Source organism: Lagenorhynchus albirostris, chromosome 3, assembly GCF_949774975.1.
Source record: "Lagenorhynchus albirostris chromosome 3, mLagAlb1.1, whole genome shotgun sequence".
Lineage (NCBI taxonomy): Eukaryota > Metazoa > Chordata > Mammalia > Artiodactyla > Delphinidae > Lagenorhynchus > Lagenorhynchus albirostris.
In genome coordinates this window covers 168285669-168306742 of record NC_083097.1, presented here as the reverse complement: position 1 = coordinate 168306742, position 21074 = coordinate 168285669, and the positions used below count along the sequence as shown (strand labels likewise).

Below are 21074 nucleotides of genomic sequence, written 5' to 3'. Positions count from 1 at the left end.
AAAAAGAATTTTAAAGGATCATTTGAAAATGCTTTTAAATTTGATGTATTTGTTCTGATCATTCTAAATACACACATTGGTAGATCCAGACAAAAGACAAAATATAAAGTAAAACTTTTAAAAATTCAGAAACAGAATATGTTGAGGAAAAAAATCTCTATTAGGAATTAACTTGTGCTCTGATGTTGGTGAGTTGACTTCTAGCTCTAAAATGGATAAAATGAAAATTCAAAATCCATACTTCAAAAATTTTAAATGTACCTAATGTACGTGTGGTTGGAACACAGATAGTATAGTTCTGTCATTTGAAAGGTTTTCCTTAAAATATGCTGAAATCAGGTCTCGCCTGCAGTTGAGAGCCTTCCTGAGATGGGTCTTTAAGAAAACAACAGCAGGCACACTGTAAAAGGAGAACTCCTGTGCCTTGCTTTCCCAGGGTCCACCTCCAGTCAATCCCAACGGGGAGTACGCGGGAAGTGCTGCCGAGGTGCAATCATTGTCAGGACTGCTTCAAACTCAACTACAGGTTCCCACGAGCCCCACTCTCCTGCTTTTGGGTGTGGTGGCAGGTGCACCCAGTCCCTGAGGCAATGACACCAGATTCTCTCTGGCAGCTTGTGTTTCTGGGACCTGAGCTCAGGGGACAGACAGGCCTTGGAGGGTAACGTTCACTCTGGAAGGGCCTGGAGACCAGGGGGTCAGAGATGGGGTGCAGGCAACAGAGGCTGGCCTGGGTATGACCAGGACCATTCTGAATCCGGTCGTAGCCATACCTGACAGGGCAGCGGTCTCCTACCTGGGTGGTGTTAATGGGTGATTTTTCATCTGGCAGCACTGGGGCTGCCTATGCTGCCCCCCATGGCTGACGTGGGCTCTGTTGCCTTTCCCAAGCTATCTGTTGCCTCTGGAAGAGATTACTGAGAGACATGGGTTGGGTTATCATTACCATCCCCATGACATTGGACCAGATACTTCCTCGGCCTCCCCACTCCAGAGCAAGTAATTTTGCAAGGTCTGAAGAATGCGGCCCTAAACCACAATCTGACTAGGACCCAAACGAAAGGGGCAGGATCCAGGTGACAGCGTAAAGAATGGCAGAACCCAGTCTCCGCCAGCAGGCCCCACTGCTGAGCGGCTGCATCAGGCTAGGTCTGCCACCACGAGCACCTCCCCAAGCTCGGGCATGCCCTACCATGGGGCAAAGGCACAGCCTGGGAGCCAGGCAGCCCTCATTCCTAGCCAGACACCACCACTCACCACCCTGGGGATCCTACACCAGTTACTGCACCCTGAGCTTCGTTTCCTTATCAGCAAAATGGGTATCATTAATGCCTAGCTCACGGGATTACTGTGAGGACTGGACGAGATATCAAGTGCTTGGGACTTATTCAATACAGAGAATCAGTAACCAGCGCTTCATATTGTTATCCACCACTAACAGAGTTCGATGGGGTTCCAATCAGGCTTCCAACTTCCTGATATTCTGCAGATGAAGGAATTCGGCTATTAACATTTATGCCAAAAGCTTATTAAAATAGAACTTCTCCTGATGGGAAATCAAGTATTACACCAAAACCCAGTAGCTGTCTTATTTAGGTTTAACAAGGATGCAAAGGTAGAGGTAGCCAGCTACACTAGATGGGTGGTATTTTGACAGAACTGCTAGAAAAGGGAAATATTACAGTGGATCTGGCCCGCCTGTCACATTCCACCCCTGGGGACATCCACCGTACAGCTCTGAGCTCTCAATGCTTTCATTACCAACTCGACTTAACTCACACAGAACTCTGCTGGATTTCTTGAGCAGCTCTCAGCCTCACACCTGAAAACTGCATTCAGTGCTAATTAAACACACTATCAGATTCAATTTTCCACATGGGATTAATCCTTAATTCTGAACACGTGCAGCACTAACTCTAAGTCTAAAAAAGCTTTATGAGATTTAAAAGACCACCTAAAGTAAAATAAATGAAAATCATCATTATTTACAAGTAATTACAAACTTTTCTTATAACTTCATGAGTAAGTGTGCATCCGATTCTTACTGAACAACAATTTAAGAACAGTTCCAATTCCAACCCTATTTATGGATGACAAGGTAAGGAATATTACTATCCAGGGCTATGGTTACCAATTTTAAAAGCCAAAAAAACCTATGCAAAATTCCTCTAAGAAATAAACTGTCGTCTTTGCTTTGGCAATCCATGAAATGGGCTTTGTAAATACTATTGTCCAGTATTTGTCCATAAAGTTGGTACTCACAAAATCTGTTACCTCATCAGTTTTTCCATGGCACATTATGTAAGAAATATATACTTTAAAAGCAGCTGAAGGTTTCAAGCAAAAGTTGTTTCCCCCAAAAGAGAATGTCTAGTTAACTTAAAACTATTCAGACAATGCAGATTATCTTGTTTCAAGGTTTTCTGAGACTAAAATTGATTTTGCTATGATTCCTATGGGGTTTTTTTGTTTTTGTTTTTGTTTTTGCGGTACGCGGGCCTCTCACTGCTGTGGCCTCTCCCGTTGCGGAGCACAGGCTCCGGACGCGCAGGCTCAGCGGCCATGGCTCACGGGCCCAGCCGCTCCGCGGCATGTGGGGTCTTCCCGGACCGGAGCACAAACCCGTGTCCCCTGCATCGGCAGACGGACTCTCAACCACTGCGCCACCAGGGAAGCCCGATTCCTATGTTTTTGATTTAGTTAAATCTACTCTTTTCTCAAGGAATAACACACACCCTTGGGGACAATTCTAAAGACACTGACTAATTTGACATTCAGTTCGTGGTAGTTTAACATCCTTAGTCACATGGCTGTTTACTGTATCACCTAAGTCATCAGAATCCAGACAAGAGCTGTGCCAAAGTGTTTAAATACCTTAATTCAGGTAAATGACAAAAACATCTGCTGAAGGCCCGCAATTACCTGTTTTACGAGTTAAGTGCTCAAACTTCTCCTCTGGAAGGTAATCTTAATAGAACACCTAACATTCAAGTGATTCTCCACATCTCACTAAATAATGCACCGGAGAAAGAGAGAAAAAAAGAGAAAGAGAAAGAGAAAGGAGAGAGAAAGGAAAGAAAGCATTGGCAGCAAGCAGGCAGAGGGGCAGAACATTTCCAAAAGGGTGTGGTCCCTGACAGCCTAGCCTAGTCCTGCTGCTGTAACTAAGCACTGGCAATAAGAATGCTCTACCACCAAGGATGACGGAAACAGGGAAGGATAACATAAAAATGTAACACTCTGTAGCCATTCTTTCCCTGACCAGCCAACACTACACCTTTCAGACCACTCTGGATACAGAAAGCAGGAAGAGCTCTCTCAAATTCCACAACCCCTGGTTCCAAGGCCTGACCGAACTCCTCCTGATTCCACAGGAAAGAACACAGCAGCACCACAACAACTGGGTTGAGGGAGGGGTGGACACTAACTTTCCACTAGCCTTACCTATTTTCAACGTGCTGAATGAGAGCATGAAACAATCCTAACAGGCCCGTGGTGCAGCAGGCACCTGTCGCTCAGTTATCTAAGGGGCAGTTTGAATCCAGTCTGTGAGAAACTGGCCCAGGAGGAGGTTCTGCCAGGCTACCAGTTGGCAAGTGACACCAGGGCAACAAAGGAAAGTGGGTAGGGGAGCACTTTCCCCCAGGGATGCCCGCTCTGCCTGCATCCCCGCCTGGGACCTGGTCTGGTGTGCCAGGTTGAAGGACTGAGACCGCAGACAGGCTCCAAGGAGAAGCCCTGGAGAATGATGTGCGTGTGTACATTTGGGGTACAGACACACCCCATGTGTCTCTACCCACAGAGCCCTCCTTCCCCAGGCTGCTTCCCATCCCTGTCCACCCCCATCCCTGGCTCTTCCCTCGGCCCCTGTCTGCCAGTAGATCTTAAAACATCCAGTCGCCTCCTCCACTGAGTTTCCAGGTCCCTCTACCCTTCCTTACTGTTCTCCCTCCCCAAGAAGCCCCAGGTGCCCACTCTCCTATAGGGTCTCAGGACTTCGCTCAGGTCAAGACCGCTATGCCATCAAGTCTCTGCCCGCCCCTCCAGTCAGGCCTCTATCCCCCTCCCCCATGCCTCTGCCTCTCCCCCCGTCACCCTCCCAGGTCTCCGTGTTCTCTAACGCCCCCTCCCCCCATCAGGGTTCTTACCTCCAAACCCCACATCCCCCTGCCTGGCCAGGAACCCCTCCAGGGCTGTCTTCCCTCCCACCTCCACTCCGCTCTCCCTCGCCGAGGTCTCTGCTCCACCCTCTGCCCCGCCAGGTGCACTCCCAGATTTCTGTCTTCTCCCCACCCCCACCCCAAGTCAGGAAGCTTGACCTCCCCGCCCTCCGTCCTCGGCCCTTGCCCCTCCCCCAGTCCGGCCAGGTACCCTCCCAGGCTGCCCCACCCCTCGTCAGATCTCGGCGCCCCCTCAGGTCCATCCCCGCGACAAGCCCAGAACCCTCTACCACGTCAGGAGCCCCTCTGCTCTCCCCGACAGTTACAACTCGGGGCCGCGGCCTCCCCGGGGCCGGGGCAGCGCGGGCGGCGCGGGGGCCATTACCTGTACTGCGAGCCGGCGCCCTGCGCGAAGCCGTAATAATTACTCGCCGCCATCTTGGCTTCTCCACAGTGCGCCCGCTGACCCGGAGACGCGAAGGGGCGGGGCCGCAGGCGCGTGACGTCATCCGGCCCGCGCCCAGGCCTCGTGCCGCTTGCGCCCCGCCACGCGCCCCAGGCCCCGCCCCCCACGCGAAGCTTGCGCCTTCTTGCTTCCTAGTCTGCGCCTGGGGGCGTGTCTTTGCCTCGAGCCCGCCCCGCCGCAAGCCTCGCCCCTTGCTTGGAGCCCCCACCTTCCCTGTGAGCGCCCAGTATCGGGGTCTTTGGCTCCACCCCCTCCTTCCCGCCAAGCCCCAGATCCGGCCCTCTCTGTTTCCGTTCAAGCCCCGCCCCTCGCCGCAATCCCCGCCCCTTATCGGATTCCCCTCCTTCCCTTTAACCTCTCAGCTTGGGGATTTCTAGGCTGGAAGTGATTTTCCTTTTTGTGCCCTTGGGTGGATTTGGTTGCCCCGCTGACCGTTTCTGGCTGGGTAAATGTGGCCCTACTGATACGGCCAAGTCCTGCTTGTCCCTTCAGCAGCCCCCTGGGTGCCAGTCTTTTCGTGGAGCCTTCTAAGGCTCCAGTACCTAAAATTCAGTGGCTCTAAATTAGTGCTTCTCAACTGGAGTGTTTTGCCCCCAGAGGAGAGTGAGCAGTGTCTGGGGACATCTGTGGTTGTCACGACTGGGGGTGCTCCTGGCATCAAGTGGATGGGGACCAGGGATGCTGCTCAATGCCCCACAGTTCCCAGGAGGGCCCCCACGACAGAGAATGACCTGGCACCAACGTCAGCAGTGCCAAGGTGGAGAAACCCTATTCTAAGGGTAATTCATTTTGAGGGCTATTTCTTGACCCACTTACTATAGGCAGGGCCATCTTGGGGGGGGTGCAACAGTAAGCTGCATGGCACCAGTCCTCAAGAACTTAGATTCAGGGAAGCAGATCATAACCAAACTATTACAATTAAGGTAGTCTTTGGTTAAGAACAGATTTATTGAGATATAATTCATGTACCATACAATTCGCCCAACTAAGGTGTGCAATTCAATGGTTTTCAGTATATTCACAAAGTTGTGCAACCATCACGACTAATTCCAGAACATTTTCATCACCCAAGAATAAACCATGAACTCTTAACAGTCACTTCCCCAACCCCACCCCAGTCCCTGGCCACCATTAGTTTGCTTTCTGTCTCTATGGATTTGCCAGTTCTGGACATTTCCTATAAATGGAATATCAGTCAGCAATAAAAAGGCATAAACTCTTGATACACACCACAACTTGGATAAAGCTCTAGAGAATTATGCTGAGTGGGAAAAGTTCCATTTACATAAAATTCTTGAAAGGTCAAAAATCATAGAAATGGAGAACATATTTGTGATTTCTAGGGGTTAAGGACATGGGGAGGGGGTAATGGGGACTGGGGGTAGCTATAAAAGGGCAACATGAGAGATCCGGTGGTGATTGAAATGTTCCGTATCTTGACTATATCAAAAGCAATAGTGCTACTGCATTATACTATAATTTTGCAAGATGTTACCATTGGGTAACATGGTGGAAAAGGGTACATGGGATCTCTCTGTGTGATTTTTTACAACCCCATGTGAATCTACAATTATTTCAAGTTTTTATATTAATTTTTTAAAGGCAAAAAAAAAGAGTACATTTACCAACCATGGTGGGGTGGTGTTCTTTTGCCACCCTTTTAAGCAGGCACAGGGCTAGTTAATTCTTGGATGGAAACCATGGCAAGCCCAGGGTGCCAAGGAAAGCCGTATGGGTGATTTAGTGGATGGCATTCTTCCATTTGTGTCTTAATGACCATGTGTGGCCACAAGAAACAATCTAGTGCGTCTGGCAAACGCAGCTCTCCTGCCATGCCCTGGCTAAAGGCCAGCGTGGTAATTACACATGGCCTCCCTCCAATTTCCTGCAGCTCTAACTAGATAACCCAGGCTGCGTGCCTTTTACAAAAGCAGGTCTGTTTTGATGTTTTCTCTGGTTGCATAATATCTTTTCTTTCCTGTTATTTGCTATAAGCATTGTGCTAAATGCTTTACATGCATAATCTTATCTAGTCCTCACAATAGCCCACAGAAGTAGGTATAGTTGATTCTCGTTATTGGCAGCAGTTCTGTTCTATAAAGTTGCTGCAAACACTGAAATAGCAAAATACTGACCCATTGCTCCTAGGGGAAATACAGGGTTAGGTTCCTGCGAGCCTCTGTTCACAACATTTTCATCAACTGATCAATACATAACCTTGTGTTATGTGTTTTTTTGTTTGTTTGTTTAAAGGCTTCTTATTTAATATACATTGTAGATTCCTTAACATTGAACTCACATTCCAGAGCACTATAACTCACACATCAGTGAAGCTTATCTAACATGCTTATTTTCTCCATAAGGGCACAGCACAGCCTTCTTGTGCTAACAAACACTAGACAGCACTTCAGCACCATGTGTGGGGGCCATTAGAAATAGAGAAATCACCAAAAAGAAAAAAGCACAAAAATGTTAAAAGCACGGCACTAAATTGACCCAAAAAAGGACAGCTGTTTACAGCCTAGGCTGGAATAAACATCATCTGGTTCAACCTCAGCTGACAGCACATGCACAATCAGCACTCAGATTTTTTCACTTCTCTGTGTTGTCTACAAATGACCCTGGAAGCACCATGAGTATTGATTTTGGGGGTTACAAATAAATTTCAGCCAGTAGGCAAATTTACAAATACTGTGAATAATGAGGATCAAATGTATTTGTATGAATCCCCTTTGCAAATCAGGAAAAGGAGGTTTAGTAATTTCATTGCCTCAACAAACTCCACTGAGAACTAACTTGGTTTCAGGTATTCTTCTAGGGCAGGGTTTCTCAACGACCGCACCATTGATATTTCAGACTAGATAATTCTCTTGGGGAAGGGGCTGTCCTGTGCACTGTAGAGTGTTGAGCAGCATCTCTGGTCTTTACCCACTCGATGCCAGAATCACCTCCATCCCCCAAGTCATGATAACCAAAAATGTCCCCAGACATCACCATATGTCTCATGGGGGGGTAAAATCGCCCACAGGTGAGAACCACTGGTCTAGGGATTAAAGATATAGCAATGACAAAATGAAACATCTCTGATCTCAAGAAACTTACATTCTCGGGGAATGGGGCTGGGGAGTTAGTGTTTCATGGGGACAGAGTTTTGGTTTGGGAAGATGAGAAAGTTCTGGAGATGGATGGTGGGGATGGTTACACATTGTGAATGGAGTTAATGCCACTGAACTTTACATTTAAAAATGATTAGAATGGCAAACTTTATGTTATGCGTATATATTAATATATATAACCACCATTAACGATAAACCAGACGACAGCCAATCTTGGTTCACGCAGCGGCTCGGTGGCGGGCTGCAGCACCAGGGACAGCTCCCAGAGCGCTCTCAGGGAGGAAGAGCTGCTGCTTTACAAACGTCCTTCTGTTCCAAATGCTTTTCTCCCCTTTCTTCATCCATCCAACTCCTACTCACTCCTCAGCGCCCAACCCACACGGTCACCACCCCTGCCCCACTCTGAGAAATCTCCCCATGTGCCCCCCAAGCCACTCTGCTCCAAAGATGTCAGCCCAGACTCCCTTGCCCATCTGCTTCTCCGAGTGGGAGTTCTACGAAAGCAAAAAGTCTTCCTCACGTTTCGGACCCCAGTGCCCAGTACTAGAACAAACCTGGATTTCCCGCTCAGTGTCTCTTCCCAGAGCGCCACGTCCTCCAGCCAAGAGGTGCAAAGTCCAGATCTTGTGCTGGAGTCTCTGGGCTCTCCTTCTCTGCTGTGGGGCGGTTGCCTTTATGCCTTTGGCTTGGAGGGGGACCGACCCTGATGCAGTGAGTGGGGTAGCCACGTGAATAGAGTGTTGTCTGAGACCCACAAGGGGAGCCAGCGTCCGTGCATTCTACCTGCATTTCCCGAACATCTCCTTTGTGACGCGTGCTACTGCCTTGGCACATTACAGTGTACAAAACCAACCAAGTCTCTTTTGAAATTTCTATTCCAATGGGGGGGGGTGTGTGTCCTAGGATAAACAAAGAAACAAGTAAATAATCTCAAATAGTGGTAAGTGTTATGAAAAAAGACTCATCAGGTTCCTCAATACCGTAAACATAGAATTAGTGTATGACGCAGCATTGCCACTCCCAGGTATATACCCCAAAGAACTGAAAACAGGGATTCAGATAAAACCATGTACACCCATGTTCATAGCAGCACTATTCACAACAGCCAAAATGTAGAAACGCTTTTTGTTTATCCACTGGTGAATGAATAAACAAAAAGTGGCACATGCATACAATGATATACATGATTCAGCCATAAAAATGAATGAAGCACTGACACACATCACAATGTGGATGATCCCTGAAAAATGATGCTCAGTGAGAGAAGCCAGACACAAAAGATGGCATAGTAGATTATTCCATTTATATGAAATATCCAGAACAGGTAAATCCACAGAGACAGAAAGTGGATTAGTGGTTGCCAGGGGCTGGGAAGGGAGACGTAAGAGACTGCTTAATGGGTACGGGTTTCCATTTGGGGTGATGAAAAAGTTCTGGAACTAGACAGTGCTGATGGTGGCACAACACTGAATGTACTTAATGTCACTGAACTATATACTTTCAAATGGTTAAAATGGTAAATTTTACATTATGTGTATTTTACCACAGTAAAAGAGAAAAAATTTTTTTAAAAAACTGAAAAACAAATCAGACTAGATAATGGGATGGAAGATGATGGAGTGAGAGGCAAGGTAGGCGGTGAGATTAGGAAAGGCCTCTTTGAGGAGATTACTTCTGAGCTGACACCTGAATAATGCAAACATCTGGGGGAAGAGCATACCTGGCAGAGGGAGCAGCTTGTGCAAAGGTCCTGTGGTGGGAATGAGCCTGATGTGTTCACAGAACAGGCGAAAACCATCACAGTGATTAAGAGGGGCAGGAGGTAACAACAGGCATCCATTCCTACTTAGGATCATGTATTGATATTAGTTTCCTGTGGCTGCCATAACAAAGTACCACAAACTAGGTGGCTCAAAACAATAGCTTTTTTTTTTCTCCCTCACAGTTTTGGAGGCCAGAAGTCTGAAATCAAGGTATTGGCAGGGTTGGCTTCTCCTGGGGGCTGTGAGGGAGAATCCATTTGGTGCCTCTCCAGCTTCCGGTGGTCACTGGCAACCCTCCATATTCCTCGGCTGGTTGATGCATCATCCTGACCTCACATGATGTGCCCCCCCTTCTCTTCTCTTATGAAGTCACTTGTCATGGGATTTAGGGCACATCTTAAATCCAGGATGATCTCATCTGGAGATCCTTAACTTAATTCCATCTGCAAAGACCCTTTTTTCCAAATAAGGTCACATGCACAAGTTCCAGGGGTTAGGACATGGACATATCTTTGGTGGGGGGGGGGGGACACCATTCAACCTGCTACCAGTCTAAAAATAAAATCAGCAACAGCAAGAAACACTCATAGAACTTTTCTCATGCTGCAGCACCGTGCCAAGCACCCTCCCTGCATCACCTCATTAAATGCCGAAAGGCCAGTACCCTAATGTTTCCATTTCACAGATGAGGAAACTGAGGTCCAGGAAGTGTGATCACTTACCCAACCAAGTCCCCAGCCAGTGGCTGAGCCAGTGTCCCGATCCACTTATGGTTTGATTTCAGAGGGTGCACTCTTAACTCTATACCATTCTATGGTCTTCCAGGGCGGGGCTGACGCACGCACACCTGCAGGGGGCGCCTTTCCCTCGGAGGCCCCGAGCGAATGAGTCTGAGAAGGTTCTGTCTCCCCAGCACCCAGCCCGGTCTTCGGCCCATGGCTCATCGTAAGTGGTCGGCTGAGGGATCCATGAAATGGGTCCATGAGGATATTATTTCCTCCCTCCCTCTTAATCTAAGGAATGAGGCCATCGCTGCCACTTATTTATTTGTTCCTTGTTTTGTTTTTAAATCTGTGATGCGCCATCAGGAAATCATTTCCGCTTCTGCCCCTGGTGAGGCTCTTGGAAATGCTCCCCTCTCAGCCAATGGAGAGCACCGATTCTGGCAGGGGGCTGTGCTTTTTGGTCAGCCCTGCCCCCATCCACCCACCCTGCACACAAAAGCAGCATAATTAACTGTCTTAAGGAAGCCGAGCCTCCGCCAGCTGCGAGCTGGCAAGAAGAAAATACCTCGGAGGCACGAGGACCAGGGACGCAGCCGCAGCCGAGCGAGGGGGAGCCGACCGCTGACTGCAAGCTGTTCCCCACCCGTGGACAAAAGCGCCCATCCGCGCCCGTCGCATTGCCCTGGGTGACCTTCCTTGGATGCGGAGTCCGCGCCAGAGTGCATCTTCCTCGGATGCTCTGAAGGCGAGGGATGCCCGGCTGCATCCGCCCAAGGCTCTTCTTTGTTTGCGCGTAACCGGGAGAGGCCGCGGAGGTAGCCGGGACTCACGCGGAGGTGAATCCACTTTCTTTCTCCCCGCCCTGCCGAGGAAGATTGTCCGCAGGTATCCGCCGCTACAAACCCCCTTCTGGCAGATGGGGCGGGTGGGAGCAGAGAACCAGGGTCTTGTGATTCTTGGGATGCTACCAGCTCCATTTTACCCCACGCAGAGAAAAGCATCCGCCCCACACACACACACCCACAGTTCACCTCCCATGCCCACCGTTCACCTGGATGGCAGAGGATTGCACCATTTCCGGGACATGCTTAGAGATTAGGCAGCTCAAACCCTCAGCCCCTCTCTGGGACGCTTCCTGAGAGACCGAAATGTACACGTCCCACCTCTGTGCATTTCCTATTTATAACGCCGTGAGCGGATTTGGAAAAGGATTTGATAGATGTGTACGTAAAAGCTTGCCTATGGGGTGGGGAGGAAGGGAAACGGTTGAAGACAGAGATTCCTCCTCCTCTGCCTGAACTTGTATGTGATGTGCTGATAATTCAGCACCACAGCGGGAAGGCACGCTTCTCAGCTCCCCCTCGCTGCCTTATTTGCCGTCCTCGAACGTGAAGTCGGGATCAGAGGGCGGGAGCGTCCGGGGCCCTGCGGTCACCCACCCACACCCCTCATTTAGAGGATCGTTGGGCCAACATGTGTGGCCCCAGTCTCAGCTGTGGGTGGGGTGGAGGTGGGTGGTCCTTTCTGGGGGTTGAGGTCACACCCAGCTCAGGATAAGGAAAACAGACGCAAAGACCACTCCCTTCAGAAAGGAAATGAATTTCCATTGATGGGAACTTTCCCTTGCAATAAGTTCCTGGGCAGTTGTTGCCCACAGCATCAGGAAGACATCTCTCTCTCTCTCTCCTTTCCGTACTGCGTCTTACTGTCCCTCCTCCATGAATGAATGACGACATTCAGGGCAGTGACAAGAATGGAGTGAGAAACTCTCACTGAAGTGGGGGAGGGTCGAATTTCAGACATCCCGTCCCCCCTGCCTGACCCTCACCTGTCTCCGGCTCCCTCTGAGCCCCAATCCCAAATGCAGACCCTCCATCCACAGGGGCTTAGGTCCAGCGAGGGGCTCTGGAAGACACACCCAAACTAAGAGCCACCCACCAGCTCTAGAGGGGCAGCCGCAGTGAGTGGGGAGGGGGGAGGGGCTGGAGGCGGGACCTTAGGTGCTGGCAAGTGAGGTTGACAACTTCTCAATCTCAGATGTATGGACATTTGGGGCCGGATCATTCTTGGTCATCTGGGGTACCATCTGGGGCACTGTAGGGCACTGAGCGGCATCCCTGGTCTCCACCCACTTGATGTCAGTAGCACACCGCCCCCCCACCCCCACCCCCGCACTTGTGACAACCCAAAATGCCTCCAAACATTGCCAGATGTCTGGTGGGGGAAGGCAGAATCACTGCCTGTTGAGAACCACTGGCTTAAAAGCTCAGAACCTGCACTATTAGTTGAGTCATAAGATCCTGGGGGATCCTTTCTAGACCAATTCTTTCATTCACAGGCAGGGAAACTGAGACAGCGGAAGTCTGCCATGCCCCAGGATAGACTCAAATTCAGTCCCGCTCGGCAGTTCTCACCACACTCCCAGACAGCCCAGCACTCAAGCCCCACCTAAAGTGCTGCCTCCACCCCATCCTTGCCCCCAGCTGGTTCCTCGCTACGATAGGATAAAAACAAAACTGGCATTTTGTGGTTGGTACAAATGATGATCCTGATTTCCAGCCCCAGGCACTTTCCGCACTTCCTTTTTCAGTCCTAGGGTCAGTTGTCAGGACTTGCTTCTTCGTTGGGGGAGGGGAGGGGACAGAGGGGCAGGACAGGTGGGCTGCAGCAGATAGAGGTGGGTTGGCGTTAACCAGGTCTTGTCTGAATGTCAATCCCAGCAAGGAAGCTTAATTATATCAGTCATTAACACAGTCATTTAGTGTAAATGACTTTAATTGGATTTATTGCTTCCTAGTTGAAGTCCAAGGTAAGGGAGGGATGGTGAACCTTGCAGAGGATGGATTTCAGAGCTTCAAAGGGGGGGTGCTTTTAGCTGGAGGCTCAACCCCTCCTTTGGTTTCAAACTCCAGACCCACATGGGTGTTCAGCTTTCTATGCCTCTGTTTTCTCACTGGTGAAATGGAGAAGCCTCATGGGGCTGGGCAATGATTCAATAAGACAATGGACACAAGAGCTCTTTGCAGATCCATCTCTGAAGTTCTGTGTGTGAGTGGGGAATTGTCGTTATGACGATTGTCCAGTAAAACCTCCATCCACTGCCCTCCTTCAGGATTCATCCTTGCTTCAAGTCGGTCCTTGCTTCCCAGCTCCCATGGGGACCACTGAAGCCACGCTCCGGATGGAAAACGTGGACGTGAAGGAAGAATGGCAGGACGAAACTCTGCCCAGGTACAGCTCCCTAGGTGTGCGTGTCAGATGTGGAAGGAGCGGGCCCGACACTGCTCCCAGGTGTGAGGCAGAGACACCCCAGTTGACCGGGCCAAGAGCATAATTGATATTTGCTGAATTATTTAAGATTGATTTCCCACCTCCCTACCCTGCCCATCCCTGCCCAAAGTGCCAAAATAGCTCCCATTCCCACACTATTGTAAGAATTCTAAACATTCTTCTAAAGCCATCTCATGGGCGGTTACAATATTCTTACCTGGGTTCCCATGAATTCAGGTAACAGCGTGTTTTTACCTGCAGCAGCCAGAGGGACCCTGTCATACCCCTTAAAAGCCCTGGGGCAGGGACTTCTCTGGCGGTTCAGTGGTTAAGACTCTGTCCTCCTAATGTAGGGGGCCCGGGTTCTATCCTTGTTCAAGGAACTAGATCCCTCATGCCACAGCTAAAGATCCCGCACGTGGCAATGAAGATCCCGTGTGCTGCAACTAGGACCCGGCGCAGCCAAAAAAAAAACAAAAGGCACGGGGGCTTCCCTGGTGGCGCAGTGGTTGAGAGTCCGCCTGCCAATGCAGGGGACGTGGGTTCGTGCCCTGGTCCGGGAAGATGCCGCGGAGCGGCTGGGCCTGTGGGCCATGGCCGCTGAGCCTGCGCGTCCGGAGCCTGTGCTCCACAACAGGAGAGGCCACAACAGTGAGAGGCCCACATATCGCAAAAAAAAAAAAAAAAAAAAAGGCACGGAAACAGATTCTCCCCCAGAGCCCCCAGGAGGAACCAGCCCTGCCGGTGAAACTGATTTCAGACTTACTTCTTTGTCTAGATTCGTAAGAAAATACATATGTGTCGTGTTGTTGTTGTTTTTATTTTTTATTTACTTATTTTTGGCTGCGTTGGGTCCTCGTTGCTGCGCACGGGCTTTCTCTAGTTGCGGCGAGCCGGGACTGCTCTTCGTTGTGGTGTGCGGGCTTCTCATCGCGGTGGCTTCTCTTGTTGCGGAGCACGGGCTCTAGGCGCCCGGGCTTCATACGATTGAATATGCTGAATATTTCACATACTTGTTTACAGTCTGTTCCCCACCATGGAACCCACGAGAGCAGGGGCCTTTGGTTTGATCACAGGCATACAGCTGATGCTCAGTGGATATTGGGTGAATGGATGACGGTCACTGGTACGAGTTCAAAATTGTAGGAAGCAAGATGTGCGTGCCCACTGCTGAGATACTTGTCTCTCTGTATTCTCCTCTGGCGAGGCGTTGGGTAAGAGAAAATACAGTCAGCACAGGCTCCCCTTCATTCGTCGGCTGGATGCAACTGCTCATCTCCCTCCCACTTTTTTTTTTTTTTTTTTGGCCAGCTTGCAGGATCTTAGGATCTTAGTTCCCCAACCAGGGATCGAACCCGTGCCCATGGCAGTGAACGTGCAGAGTCCTAACCACTGAATCGCCAGGGAATGCCCTCTCCCTCCCACTTTAATGCAAGGAGTTTACCCACAGGAGATGATGCCCGAGAGTTAGTTGCATAACCATCCAGGAAGGAAGAGTCAAAGGGACTGGGCATATTCACCCTGGAAAAGACAATTTGGAAAGGAGCTCAGTTGGTGAGGGTGCTCAGGGCAGAACAAGGGTGATGGACAGGCATGAAAGGGATGCAAGTTTGAGTCTAAAGTAGACTCTTTGGACTCAAATGGTCCAATCTGTGCATGCTTTGTACGGCCAGCCGGCCCATTCAAAAGCAAAATGGGCTGATGGGGGAGGTCTGGAGCTTCCTGTCCACCTGTCCCAGGAGAAGCTGTGATGTCAAGGGCATCACCCCCTCATTTGAGAATCTTTAGCCCTGTCTCCAGTCTAGTCATTTTCAGTGTCGATGTTTCACGCACATCCTTATGATTCTTAAAGCGATAGACGGGAACTTCCCTGGTGGTGCGGTGGTTAAGAATCCGCCTGCCAATGCCAAGGACACAAGTTCGATCCCTGGTCTGGGAAGATCCCACATGCCGTGGAGCAACTAAACCCATGTGCCACAACTACTGAGCCAGTGCTCTAGAGCCCACGAGCTCCAACTACTGAGCCCGCGTACTGCAACTACTGAAGCCCATGTGCCTAGAGCCCATGCTCCACAACAAGAGAAGCCACCGTAATGAGAAGCCCGCGCACCGCAACGAAGAGTAGTCCCCGCTGGCCACAACTGGAGAAAGCCCGCGCGCAGCAACGCAGCCAAAAATAAATAAAATATAAAAATAAAAAATAAAGTGATAGATCCCCACCTCAGAATAGCCGAGAATCTCTTGTCTGCGCAGTACCGTTGTCTTCGGGAAGACAAGTATTTCGGGAAAGAGACGGCGACTTCATTGGAGCCGACCTCCTGTTCTTTCACTGTTAAAATGTTCTTCGTTCTACATTCCCTCTTATAAGTCTTTCTCTTTAACTCAATACAAGGAGTGCTGATGCCTGGATTGGTAGAAAGGGGTCTGATGACACCCGGATCTGGCAGTTTGGGCGAATTAAGGACTCTTTTTATCAGGGGCTCCTGATGTAGCTAGGAATGCTCCAGAATGGACAAGAGCCGCCTTGGGGAGCTGTCCCTCGTTCCCGGCATGGGAGATCTGTTTCCTCCCATGGAAAAGGTGGAAACAGATGGGATGATCTCTGTGGGTTCCTTCCAGCACCAAACACCCGGGGTTTGGAGGCATCTCCAACCACTGTCAGCATCATTTACCCTGTGGTCCCGTGAACCCTGGCCCCTGTCCGAGACCAAAGCATCCCTCGGTCTGGACTTTGAGAACCTTCTGATTCAACCCTGCCTGCCCGGGTGGCAAACCCCAACCCTTCCTGGACATAAAAAAAATTCTCTGATGACAGCACAGGACTCACCTTGCTCACTCTAATTTTATCTCAAGCAACACAGTGGAACCAAGAGGGTACGAGCTGTGGAACGGGACAGCCGTGGGTTCAGATTCCAATTCTCCAGTGGGCTCGCTTGCCCACCTTGGGCAGCTCTTCGAGCATCTTTTTGCCTCAGTTTTCCTATCTGTAAAATAGGGACAATAATTCCCGGCTCACGAAGTTGTCGCGAGAAGTCGATGAGGTATGAGTTGCGAGGCAGCTGAGCCAGGCTGTCTAGATGCAGAGGGCTGCCCACGGGACTTGCTGCCGTCAGCCTCATTCTTATCAGCCTGTACCTTGTTCACTCTGGTTCCTTTTTCCCATTCCCCCATAAAAGAGACCCTCCTCTCCCAAGCCTTGTTGAGACAAAGTGGAGCTGACTGCAGCTGCAAATGTGAATTTCAAGTGAGTTTCCCCAGCTGCAGAGGGTTCCTCTCCCTTTTCAGTAGTTCAGTGTTTGCAGGATAGTGGCCTGGCTGTGCAGCCCTGGGGTCAGGGACGTGCCTTCGTCAAGGCTCTGTCCTCCTCGTTCTGGGAGAAATGAGTACAGCTCCTTATACAGCGTCCAGCTGCAGCTCAACATAAGCACCTCTGTCTGATGCCAGACAACCCACAATTCTATTCCTTCGAGCTCAGTGATCCCTTCCTGGGTGGGATCCTCGAGCAGCCCCGGGTGTGTCCGGGTGCTCGCCCTGTGCCCACAGCCCCCTCCTGCTGCCATTGCCTTGCGGCGTCTTCCTGCACCTCCTGCTCTTCTGCAGGTACCTGTGGACCCTAGCTGAGAGAGGGCAGCCTGGAGACGATCCATCTACCTGCCTTGCTTCCACATTCATTCATTCTAGTGATATGCACCGACTGTATGCCAGGCCCTGGGTGAGACGCTGGGGACACGTGGAGAACAGGAGAGCCGCCCTTGTGGGGTGTTCACAGTCTGGCGCAGAGACAGGCGTTCCCTTATAACCTCACAGACCAATGAAAAATTGCAGCTGGGTTCTTGGCACCTGGAGAGCGCCAGGTGGGGTCTGACGGGGTTGGGGACATTGGGGGAGGTGCTGACCCTGAGCTCTGAAGGATGAAGAGGTATGAACAGGGGAAAGAGGCTGGGGGTAGGGGTCAAGCATTCCAAGCAGAGAGAGCAGCATGTGCAAAGGCCCTGAAGCCAGCGGAAGCAGATCGAGGGACTGAAGAAAGGTTGGGTGGGGAAACTGAGGACCAGGGTGGGAAAGTGCTTGGCCCGGGTCTCACAGCTAAGGAGAGGCAGGTACAGGGTTAGATATCTGAATGGTGTCTCAGCCTGCTCTGCCTTCTATAACCGAGTGGTCGTGGGTTTTGCTTGTAACTTTTTATTCTTTTTTTTCCTTTTTTTTTTAAATTGGAGTGTAGGTGATTTAGAATGTTGTGTTAGTTTCTACTGTACAGCAAAGTGAGTCAGTTATACAGATACATATATCCACTCTTTTTTATTTTATTTTTGGCTGCATTGGGTCTTCGTTGCGGTGCATGGGCTTCTCATTGCGGTGGCTTCTCTTGTTGCGGAGCACGGGCTCTAGGCGCACGGGCTTCAATAGTTGCAGCACGGGGGCTCAGTAGTTGTGGCACATGGGCTTAGTTGCTCCGCGGCATGTGGGATCTTCCCGGACCAGGGATGGAACCCGTGTCCCCTGCATTGGCAGGAGGATTCTTAACCATTGTACCACCAGGGAAATCCCTTCCACTCTTTTTTAGATTCTGTTCCCATATAGATCATTACAGAGTATTGAATAGAGTTCCCTATGCTACACAGTACGTTCTTATTATTTATCTATTTTATATATAGTAGTGTGTATGTGTCCATCCCAATCTCTCAATTTTTTTTTTTTTTTTTCGGTACGCGGGCCTCTCACTGTTGTGGCCTCTCCCGTGGCGGAGCACAGGCTACGGACGCACAGGCTCAGTGGCCATGGCTCACGGGCCCAGCCGCTCCGCGGCATGTGGGATCTTCCCAGACCGGGGCACGAACCCATGTCCCCTGCATCGGCAGGCGGACTCTCAACCACTGCGCCACCAGGGAAACCCCCAATCTCTCAATTTATCCCTCCCCCTGGAACTTTTTATTCTGACATAGTCCCAAGCTTAGAAAAAAAAACTATAAGAATGGTATAAGGAATATCTGTAAACTCTTACCCAGATTTGCTGATTGTTAAGATTTTACTTCCTTTGCTTTATCATTCTCTCCCCCAACCCTGGTCTTTCTCTTCTGCCCCTGTCTCTCCCTGTGTCTGTCTGTCTGCTGTCTGTCTCTCTATCTATGCTCAATCTGTTTGTATCTGCCCGCCCCTGCACAGGGCAGGCCAGGCAATGTCCCTCCCCCAGCCCAACACACGCACAGAGGTGATTTCCTGTTGCCCAGCTCAGCAGTCCCTCATGCAGGAGCCGAGGGTTTAGGCCAGGAAGTGATGGCAGGCTCTGAGCAGAGCATCTTCTGCCTTCCTCAACTCCGCCATTCTCTTTCCTGTGCTCCAGCGATGCTGGGCTATCATAGCAGGATACCACACCCCGGGCAGCTTCAACAGCAGACATTTATTCTCTCACAGCTCCAGAGGCTGGATGTCTGAGATCCAGGTACCAGCAGGGTTGGCTTCTGGTGAGGGCTCTCTTCCTGGCCTTCTCACTGCATCCTCACGTGGTCTTTCCTCTGTGCTTGCATGTGCCGGGGGAGCTTTCTCGTGGCTCTCCCTCTTCTTGTAAGGTCACAGTCCTAGGGGATCAGGGCCCCAACCTTTTGTTTTTTTGGCCATGCTGCACGTGTACACAAAACGGGCATGGAAGTTGTCTTCAGTCTCAATCTGAAAAAAAGATGCCTCTTTAAAACCTTCTGACTTAATCTGAAGCTTGCTTTTTTTTCTTTTTTAAATGGAGGTGAAATTTACATAACATAAAAATAACCATTTTATTTTATTTTATTCTGTGCCATGAGCATGTGGGATCTTAGTTTCCCAACCAAGAGGTGATGGTGCTGGGGGAGACCAGAGCAAGATGAATGGACAGAGGTGTTGGAAATTGCAGAGAAGGAAAAGGGGCAGATTTATCTGAGTATCTGAAACCACCAAAGTTGCCAATGGATAATTCTTGAATGTCTTTCAGCAGTTCCCTCTCTGGTTCTCCCAACTTAGCTCTGCAGGAGTCCTGTGATAAGCCCCAGTGCTGCTGGCCCCACATTGAGCCTTGGAAAAGCCTACTTATGCCCAGAAAGAGTTTTTGCTGTTACCCTGCACCAGAGGTGGCCGCCGTCAAACAGAAACAGAGGCTGGAAAGCCCTGGATGGGAGACTGAGGCAGCACAGCCGATCTTAATGCCGTCGAAGCCCTGGGGCACCAGTTGGGAAGCAGGAGGCATGTTCAAAGGTCCTGAGGCCCACAGTTTATTCCCAATTCCCTTCTTTCACACTGTGAGTAACATTAAGCCAGAGGCTAGGATCTGAGGGTAGAATTCGGTCCAGGAGCCACCTCTGAAGCCAGAACTATTGCAATAACAGCTGATTCCGAGTGACAGGTGTTTCTAGATTTTGGCCTTTCCCTGCCACTTACATAATGTGCCCTCACTTGCTCCTTCCTTCAAAACCCTTGCTGAGGGCTGCTTCTCCCAGGTCCAGGCCCGTGACTCACCAAAGCAAGAGAGGAAGAGGCACTTCCTCCCCTTCAAGGGCTCACAGTCTGCCCAGGAAACAGGCAATTAGCACACAGTACCACAGATTCAGTGCTAAAGGAGGCTTCTGAGGCAGGATGCAGGAGCGGGGTGGATGTCAGGTTCAGATGGGGCCTCCTGGAGGACGCTGACCTAGCCTGAAAGGCTGAGCAAGTTCACCAAAGAAAGCAGGAAGTGGCCCTCTAGGCAGAGGGGGTGGGATGTGCAAAGGCACTGGGGCAGAGAGGACCTTGGCATGGTAGGGGATGCAGTAGGAGAGAAATTTGGATTTCACGCTGAGAGGGCGTGTGAGTTTCCCAGAGCTGCCATAACAAAGTACCAGGAACTTGCTTAAAACAGAAAAAATGTTTTCTCTCACAGTTCTGGAGGCTAAAAATCCAACATCAAGGTGTCTGCAGGGCCATACTCCCTATGAAGGCTCTAGGGAAGGATGCTTCCAGCCTCCTCCAGCTTCAGATGGTGGCCGGCAATCCTCGGCCTGCCTTGGCTTGTAGATGCATCCCTCCAATCTCTGCCTTCCTCCATCTTTTTATTTTTAAGCTTGTGTTTTATTTTTTATTTTTACTTTTTAAAATTTTTATTGGAGCACAGTTGATTTACAATGTGTGTTAGTTTCAGGTGTACAGCAGAGTGAATCTGCTATACATATATCCACTCCTTTTCTTTTCTTTGGCTGCGTTGGGTCTTCATTGCTGCGCGCAGGCTTTCTCTAGTTGCAGCAAGTGGGGGCTACTCTCCATTGCGGTGCGCGGGCTTCTCATTGTGGTGGCTTCTCGTGCTGTGGAACACGGGCTCTAGGCACGTGGGCTTCAGTAGTTGCAGCACACAGGCTCAGTAGTTGCGGTGCATGAGCTCAGTAGTTGTGGCTCGTGGGCTTAGTTGCTCTGTGGCATGTGGGCTTCCCAGACCAGGGCTCAAGCCCGTGTCCCCTGCATTGGCAGGCGGATTCTTAACCTCTGTGCCACCAGGGAGGTCCTGCATTCTTTTTTAGATTCTTTTCCCATACAGGCCATTAAAGAGTATTGAGTAGAGTTCCCTGTGCTGTATAGTA

At 50.1% G+C, this 21074-nt stretch overlaps 2 protein-coding genes and 1 long non-coding RNA gene across 10 annotated transcripts in view; 1 reads left to right on the top strand and 2 right to left on the bottom strand.

The window, feature by feature from the left end:
• Positions 1–8624, bottom strand: part of ZFR2 (zinc finger RNA binding protein 2) — a 46342-nt gene extending 37718 nt beyond the window's left edge. For 3 of the 4 annotated variants that reach the window (XM_060145592.1, XM_060145593.1, XM_060145596.1), the window contains exon 1: positions 4546–4604. In XM_060145592.1, the coding sequence (XP_060001575.1) occupies positions 4546–4598 (53 nt within the window). In that variant the 5' untranslated portion in view covers positions 4599–4604. Of the gene's footprint in view, positions 1–4545; positions 4605–8296 lie in introns of those variants that run through there. The other variant, XM_060145594.1, reaches the window with a different exon arrangement.
• A 4760-nt stretch (positions 8625–13384) lies between these two features.
• Positions 13385–21074, top strand: part of ATCAY (ATCAY kinesin light chain interacting caytaxin) — a 34250-nt gene continuing 26560 nt past the window's right edge. The window contains exon 1 of the mRNA XM_060145600.1: positions 13385–13461. Within this exon, the coding sequence (XP_060001583.1) occupies positions 13385–13461 (77 nt within the window). The remainder of the gene's footprint in view (positions 13462–21074) is intronic.
• The window catches only part of LOC132517761 (uncharacterized), a 55951-nt gene continuing 49178 nt past the window's right edge, over positions 14302–21074 (bottom strand). For 2 of the 5 annotated variants that reach the window (XR_009539816.1, XR_009539812.1), the window contains exons 4-6: positions 16328–16484; positions 15721–15904; positions 14302–14699 (exon numbers count right to left, since the gene is read on the bottom strand). This is a non-coding gene — a long non-coding RNA (uncharacterized LOC132517761). Of the gene's footprint in view, positions 14700–14729; positions 15022–15720; positions 15941–16327; positions 16485–21074 lie in introns of those variants that run through there. The other 3 variants (XR_009539813.1, XR_009539815.1, XR_009539814.1) reach the window with 3 other exon arrangements.